General features: G+C 30.4%; 2 protein-coding genes across 2 annotated transcripts; one reads left to right on the top strand and one right to left on the bottom strand.

The window, feature by feature from the left end:
* Window positions 1–519: 519 nt before the first annotated feature.
* On the bottom strand, window positions 520–3,934 carry LOC119610733. The gene is given in 4 exon segments (XM_037966076.1): window positions 520–540; window positions 3,093–3,279; window positions 3,281–3,820; window positions 3,884–3,934. Coding segments are annotated over 3 exon segments (747 nt in total). The 5' UTR covers window positions 3,923–3,934; the 3' UTR covers window positions 520–540; window positions 3,093–3,111.
* Window positions 3,935–4,163: 229 nt separating this feature from the next.
* Window positions 4,164–5,470, top strand: LOC119610736. The gene is made up of 4 exons (XM_037966080.1): window positions 4,164–4,368; window positions 4,430–4,486; window positions 4,548–4,637; window positions 4,704–5,470. The coding sequence occupies exons 1-4, from the start codon at window positions 4,321–4,323 to the stop codon at window positions 4,926–4,928; spliced, it is 420 nt and encodes a 139-aa protein (XP_037822008.1). The 5' UTR covers window positions 4,164–4,320; the 3' UTR covers window positions 4,929–5,470.
* The last annotated feature ends 2,248 nt before the right edge of the window (window positions 5,471–7,718 follow it).

Here is a 7,718-nt window from a genome sequence, read left to right as displayed (position 1 = left end):
AGAACAGAATTAGAAGAACTAGAACAGAACTAGAACAGAACTAGAACAGAACTAGAACAGAACTAGAACAGAACTAGAACAGAACTAGAACAGAACTAGAACAGAACTAGAACAGAACTAGAACAGAACTAGAACAGAACTAGAACAGAACTAGAACAGAACTAGAACAGAACTAGAGCAGAACTAGAACAGAACTAGAACAGAACTAGAACAGAACTAGAACAGAACTAGAACAGAACTAGAACAGAACTAGAACAGAACTAGAACAGAACAGAACTAGAACAGAACTAGAACAGAACTAGAACAGAGCTAGAACAGAACTAGAACAGAACTAGAACAGAACTAGAACTGAACTAGAACAGAACTAGAAATGAACTAAACTAGTACTGAACTAGAACTAAAACTGCACTAGAGTTAGAACTGTACTGGAACTGAATTTTAGAACTAGAACTAGTACTAGAACTAGTAGAACTTAAACTGAACTAGAACTGAACAATTAGAACTGTACTGGAACTGAACTTTAGGTTATCCTGACAGCACACAGTGGTATAGGAAAAAAAAAGAGGGAAATAATTCGGTAACTTCTAAACGGTTAATCCGATTTTAATGAAATTTGGTATGCACAAAGAGGAGGTGTTGTCGAGTTTAGGTTTTGAATTTGGACCTTATAGGCCAACCAGGGGCCCGGCGGGGGGTCCTCAAATTAGGACACCTCGGCTATGTTAAATTTTTAAAACGATCCTATTTCTTCATTTGAGTTCCGATTTAAAAAAAATTTCGTATATAGAATCTCCTCATCGAGCACTATAAAAAATGTGTCGTAGCAGTAAATTATCTCTTATAGTTTAGGAGATATTCGCATTTGAATATTAAAATTTTAAAATTTTTACCGTCCTTACTTTAGTTTTTTTGATAATAGCAGGTCCAAATATTCCGATTTTCGCCATTTTTTATTTGCTTAACAACAAGTTTATATACCAAGCAGTGAAAGAATTATGTAAAAATCATGACTGAGTCCAAAGTTATAGGCATTTAAATTTAAAAAATTAAAAAAAGGCGATTTTTTGTCATTTTTTTGGGAAAAAAGTATCTTTTTCTTTTTAAGTTATCTAAAAAGTTTCTAAGAAGATGTATATAGAATTTATACTTTTTGGAAAGCTGACTTTACATAAATACGATAAATGAAACAAAACCTAAAAATTTTTGATACCGAGGGGACCAGGTCCATCCAAAAAAACCCTATTTTTTATGGAAAATTAAATTTTGAGCAAAAATTCTCAAATCGCATAGTCGATATCAAATTATAGTGACCTGTTTTATATGACCCAATAAGTTCTTAATCATTTTGTAACGGGTTTCGATAACCCCGCCCCTGGTATGGATATAATAGGCAAAAAACCAAAAAATCCCATTTTTGGGATTTTTTAAAACTTTTTTGGGAATTCCGGGATTTCTAATAAGAAAATTCGAAATTTTATTTAATTTTGGATTTTGAGTAAAAAAATCTACCTAACTGTAAAATTTCATCAAAAAATATTCATAAATAAAATTTTTATTGCAATTTGAAAAATTTGTATCTTCGCAAAAACTGAAAAAAAACATTTTTTAATTTTTTTTAAAAAAAGTATTCCGCGAATTTTTTAATTTTCAAAAATTATATACAGTTTTGAAAAATAGACAAAATTACCTTTCCATTGATATATAACATGCCTACCTAATGTTTTTTAAGTGACAAATTAATTAGGGAAAACTCAACATCTTTTAGAAAATTTACCTAGCACTATTATTTTCATCCATATTGTAACAAATTTAAGAGTTAACCTTATGGATGAAAATAATAGTGCTAGGCAAATTTTCTAAAAGATGTTGAGTTTTCCCTAATTAATTTGTCACTTAAAAAACATTAGGTAGGCATGTTATATATCAATGGAAGGTAATTTTGTCTATTTTTCAAAACTGTATATAATTTTTGAAAATTAAAAAATTCGCGGAATACTTTTTTAAAAAAAATTAAAAAATGTTTTTTATTCAGTTTTTGCGAAGATACAAATTTTTCTAATTGCAATAAAAATTTTATTTATGAATATTTTTTGATGAAATTTTACAGTTAGGTAGATTTTTTACTTAAAATCCAAAATTAAATCAAAATTTCGAATTTTCTTATTAGAAATCCCGGAATTCCCAAAAAAGTTTTAAAAAATCCCAAAAATGGGATTTTTTAGTTTTTTGCCTATTATATCCATACCAGGGGCGGGGTTATCGAAACCCGTTACAAAATGATTAAGAACATATTGGGTCATATAAAACAGGTCACTATAATTTGATATCGACTATGCGATTTGAGAATTTTTGCTCAAAATTTAATTTTCCATAAAAAATAGGGTTTTTTTGGATGGACCTGGTCCCCTCGGTATCAAAAATTTTTAGGTTTTGTTTCATTTATCGTACTTTATGTAAAGTCAGCTTTCCAAAAAGTATAAATTCTATATACATCTTCTTAGAAACTTTTTAGATAACTTAAAAGAAAAAGATACTTTTTTCCCAAAAAAATTACAAAAAATCGCCTTTTTTAATTTTTTAAATTAAAATGCCTATAACTTTGGACTCAGTCATGATTTTTACATAATTCTTTCACTGCTTGATATATAAACTTGTTGTTAAGCGAATAAAACAAAATGGCGAAAATCGGGAATATTTGGACCTGCTATTATCAAAAAAAACTAAAGTAAGGACGGTAAAAATTTTAAAATTTTAATTTTCAAATGCGAATATCTCCTAAACTATAAGAGATAATTTACTGCTATGACAACATTTTTTATAGTGCTCGATGAGGAGATTCTATATACGAAATTTTTTTTAAATCGGAACTCAAATGAAGAAATAGGATCGTTTTAAAAATTTAACATAGCCGAGGTGTCCTAATTTGATGACCCCCCGCCGGGCCCCTGGTTGGCCTATAAGGTCCAAATTCAAAACCTAAACTCGACAACACCTCCTCTTTGTGCACACCAAATTTCATTAAAATCGGATTAACCGTTTAGAAGTTACCGAATTATTTCCCTCTTTTTTTTTCCTATACCACTGTGCAGCACTTGGCAATTCCAACATTTATTAAATTTTCTTTACACACAACATAACATTCTCATAAATCGCTTCAAATTCATCTCTTAAATATTGAAAATCTAAGCAAATATTTGTAGTCTTTCCTTGCATTTCCTCAAACTGATCACTATCCTCCTGGTTAATGCTCAATCTAGCCAATATGTTTAGAGAAACTTGAGGACGCTTCCAGCATATGTTGATTGATCTCTCCCAACCGTGAGAGAACACAAAGTGTCACACCGGCATGATGATTCTCACGATCGACTCTTTTTAAATCGGTGACATTACATTCATATACCAATTCCTGTATCTCAATGGCAGCTTCATGAATATATTCAATTTCCTGGACAATTTCATTTCTTAACTGTGAAAGACTAGAATTGAGAGCCTGTTTACAAGCAAAATAATTTTCTAAGAGATCACGATTAAAACGGGCAATTTGTCTTTCGTATTGTTTGTAGCATTTCTTAACCTCATCCGAATGTTCTGGATTGTTAAGTTGATTAAGTTTTTCATTGATTATTCTTTCGTAATTGTTTATATAATCGTGGGCTTTTTGTAGAACAGCAGAATTTTCCTCAATTTGAAGTTGGGTGTCATTCCAGGCTAGTTCAGCATTGAGTTTTTCGCTCAAAATAAGCAAACGTATGCCTTGATAGAGAGGTCCATGCTTTTTAGAGATTTCGGGTAAATAGATTTTGGCATTAAGTGAAAAAAACTTAAAAAGGAAACAAAGTTATATGTTGATTATTCATTTTTTAAGAAAAAATATAAATTTTACCAGAATAAACGTTAAACATAAAATTAAATAAAATTTCATTGTGAACCAATTCTAGCAAGAAAAATTTTAAACTGATAGAATTTTAACCAAAAATTTCTTTAAAAATTTGGCAATTTCCTTTAAGTTAAATAAATAATACATAATTTAAGATAAAATTTATGTAAAAAATATTAATTTAACAAAGTGCATTGTTAAATCAAAAGCGACATTGAAAAGTTTTTATCAATATTTGATCAAAACTACAATGAGACAACAAGGAAAATATTTGATCAATGCTACAAGGGGACTACAAGTAAAAACACTTCTTCATATCTCAAGTACTCAAATGAAGGGGAGTATTATTTACTCATAAATTATTGAACAATTACTAATATATATTTTAAAAAATCTAAAGAAAACAGTTTCAAATTAAACGCTGATGCTTAAAGTTCTGTAAAATGATAAAAGTATTGATTTTAAGTTTTTGCTTCCTAAGCGCCAAAAGTGTAAGAAAAATTACAAATTATATTTTAAGAAAATTTTTAATAATTTGAAATAAATATGTAGGTTGCGAGTACTACTGAGCTGGCTCAAGTTGATATCGAAAATGGATCCGTATCCCAAGTAAGTATGAGGATTTTTCCCTTTTTAAAATTGTTTAGATATTTTCTTTAAATAAATACAGGCTGTTGACAATTTTGAACCAGCCCAAGTTAATAATAACAATGGACTCGACTCCAATATAATGGATAACTTATCGGAACACACATCCAATGTAACAAATGAATATTTATTTAAATACTTTTGAAAAAGAATTCATTAACATTAAATAAATCTTAAGGTTTTACAAGACTCCTCTGACCTAGCTCCAGCCGATGATAACAACAATGGACCCATCTCTAACATGATGGATAATTTATCCCAACACACTTCCAGTGTAACCAGTGAACTTTTATCTAAATTATCAGCCAAAATGCAACGTACTACCAAAACTTTAGTTGGTAATATTGAAGTAGTCGTTAGCTCCGCCCTTAAACAACTCTCACAACCCCCTAGAGGATTTTGAGAATAACATCAGTGCCTCACAATGTCAACCTCTAGTAACATTGGATGAATTGCAAAAACGTATTGATACCGATCTGACTAAATGTACACAAAATCTTAGCGACATCTTAACTACATTTCAAAACGATGCCGCTGATTTTGAAAGTCTTCTGGAGCAAAATATTAAGAATATTATTGCTTTACCCCAACAGTGTGAAGGTGTTGATAGTGGAAGCGGTTTCGCCAGCCATGTTGGCTGTTATGTGGAAAAATTGCCGAGATAAATAAACAAATTGCTGCTATTTTAAATACTGCCAGCATGACTTTAGTTCATACCCGCCAATTGGCTGAACAGGCTGTTCAAGAAGGTCGCAGTTGTGCCGATAATGTGGTCGCTACCACTGTGGAATCTTTGGACAAAATGTTGGCTTCGTGTCAGTTAATTTTAAATTAAATGTATTTTTATTGATTTGAAATATGTATGTACATATTTCGTTAGAAAGATTTTAAAACGCAACATTTATTATATAATTTTCAAATCATTATTAAAGTTTGAAATTTGAAGAGTTGTTTAATTTCGAATCAATGTACAGTGCTAGGTTCTGCCATATTAGGGGAACTAAGCTTTCTTAACTAGAACTAAACTAAAACTAAACTAGAACTGATTTAGAACTGAACTAGAACTGAACTAGAACTGAACTAGAACTGAACTAGAACTGAACTAGAACTGAACTAGAACTGAACTAGAACTGAACTAGAACTGAACTAGAACTGAACTAGAACTGAACTAGAACTGAACTAGAACTGAACTAGAACTGAACTAGAACTGAACTAGAACTGAACTAGAACTGAACTATAACTGAACTAGAACTGAACTAGAACTGAACTAGAAATGAACTAGAACTGAACTAGAACTGAACTAGAACTGGACTAGAACTGAACTAGAACTGAACTAGAACTGAACTAGAACTGAAGTAGAACTGAACTAGAACTGAACTAGAACTGAACTTAAACTACAACTGAACTAGAACTGAACTAGAACTGAACCAGAACTGAACTAGAATTAAACTGGAACTGAACTAAAACTGAACTAGAACTGAATTCGAACTGTTAATTTCAATTTTTTCGATGTCATCATAATTATATATTTTTTCTTTAAATCGGTTCAAAACAAAATAATATTGCACTATGGTTTCAAGAGAATTTCCCAATATTTCATTTCATTCCCTTCTCTATTGTATTCAAATTGTATTAAAAGAATTCAAAATTATTGAGCAATATAGATTTAGGAAACTCAAACTAAAGACTAGACTATAGACTAGACCAACTATAGACTACAACAAACATAGACTGGATTAACTATAAACTAGAATGTAGACTATGCTAGTACAATCCCTCCTTTTTAGAACCTAAGTATGTGGTTAATTTCAGCAGCTCCTCCATTTTACTTGGCAGAACTATTTTCCCCCAATTTTTCTGTACTGTCTGACAATCCAAAATAAACACATGTGATATTTAAAAGTAGTCGTCATTATGTTTGTAACAATGGCAACAACTGACGCCACAAATCCCAACCAAAAACTGATGCACGTGCATAATTGAGCAGTCCTTCGGTAACAAAATAATGATTGAATGTTTTATTAACAAAAAAATATAAAACCCCAAATAAATATTTTTTCGGATTCAGTAGAATTAAACACAAAATAGCATCCAGTCAGCAGCATTAAGAAGCATTGTCAACATGACACCTTCCAAAAGGAAAAAAAAAACTGTAAAATGGAAGAAGACTATGTATAAAAACTTATGTATGTACGTACGCACGCGCAGTACGACAAAAAGGATATAAATACGAATACGAACGGGTATTAGACCAACTGTTACCATTTTTATTTTAAAAGAAAAACAAAAAACTAAAAATAAGATAGATGAAGAGAAACAAGAAGACGAGTAAGTAAGGGTTAGAGTATTAATAGGGGAAATTAACTCTTTTTTTTTGTAAGATCCTGACTCTGAGGTCCTTTTTTTAGTTAAAATAAAAATTTTTTATTTAACACATACTACTTACAACTTTACAAATACTTAAACATTTGAAAAAAGGTTAAAAAACAAAGTTTCCTGTTTTAAATGTTATTTTATTATAGAATTTATTTTATTCTGTTGTTTTTCTTATTTATGGACTTTGTAGTTAAAAAATAACTCGTGCTTTTTCAATATTATAATTATTATATCCTTTTTGGGCTATTTGTGACCAACTATTTTGAAATATTATTAAAACTAGTTATGTATACCCAGTGTGTTTTGCTACCCTATAATCAATGTAAATTTAAGAAAACACGTTACGTATTTTGAAGAGTCTAGCTCAAATAGTTTCCCAGATATACGAATTTTTGTATTTAAATAATATGGAAGGTGCTTAGCCCCTTATTGAATGTCCACCAATGTTTTACCCAAATATTCACATGGATGTGAAAGGTCTTCTTGCAAAAATTTAAGATTCCAATAGTTTCCCAGTTAAACTTATTTTTGATTTTAATTCCTATGGAAGGTGCAACGCCCCATATTGCTAGTCCGCCCATTTTTTGTCCTAAATATTCATGTTGATACTACAGGGGCCCCGAAAAATTTGAGAACTCTAGCTGTTATATTCCACTTTACTATATTCAGAACTGTAGCCCACAGTCCGTGATGTAAGTTAGTTAGTTAGTTTGTTTATTTGTTAGTTAGTTAGTTAGTTAGTTAGTTAGTTAGTTAGTTAGTTAGTTAGTTAGTTAGTTAGTTAGTTAGTTAGTTAGTTAGTTAGTTAGTTAGTTAG

The sequence above is a fragment of the Lucilia sericata genome, unplaced genomic scaffold (assembly GCF_015586225.1).
Source record: "Lucilia sericata isolate MDLA Ls3-8-SP2 unplaced genomic scaffold, ASM1558622v1 Contig001269F_arrow, whole genome shotgun sequence".
In the NCBI taxonomy this organism is placed as follows: domain Eukaryota; kingdom Metazoa; phylum Arthropoda; class Insecta; order Diptera; family Calliphoridae; genus Lucilia; species Lucilia sericata.
The sequence above is the reverse complement of the archived record's forward strand: the minus strand, read 5'-3'. Positions and strand labels throughout refer to the sequence as shown.

Excerpts from the sequence above, each read along its gene's own strand:
- LOC119610736 (XM_037966080.1), top strand. The coding sequence starts at position 4,321 with ATGATAAAAGTATTGATTTTAAGTTTTTGCTTCCTAAGCGCCAAAAGT. Across the intron at positions 4,487-4,547 it reads AAAATGGATCCGTATCCCAA|GCTGTTGACAATTTTGAACC; the intron begins GTAAGTATGAGG and ends AAATAAATACAG. Across the intron at positions 4,638-4,703 it reads TATCGGAACACACATCCAAT|GTTTTACAAGACTCCTCTGA; the intron begins GTAACAAATGAA and ends ATAAATCTTAAG.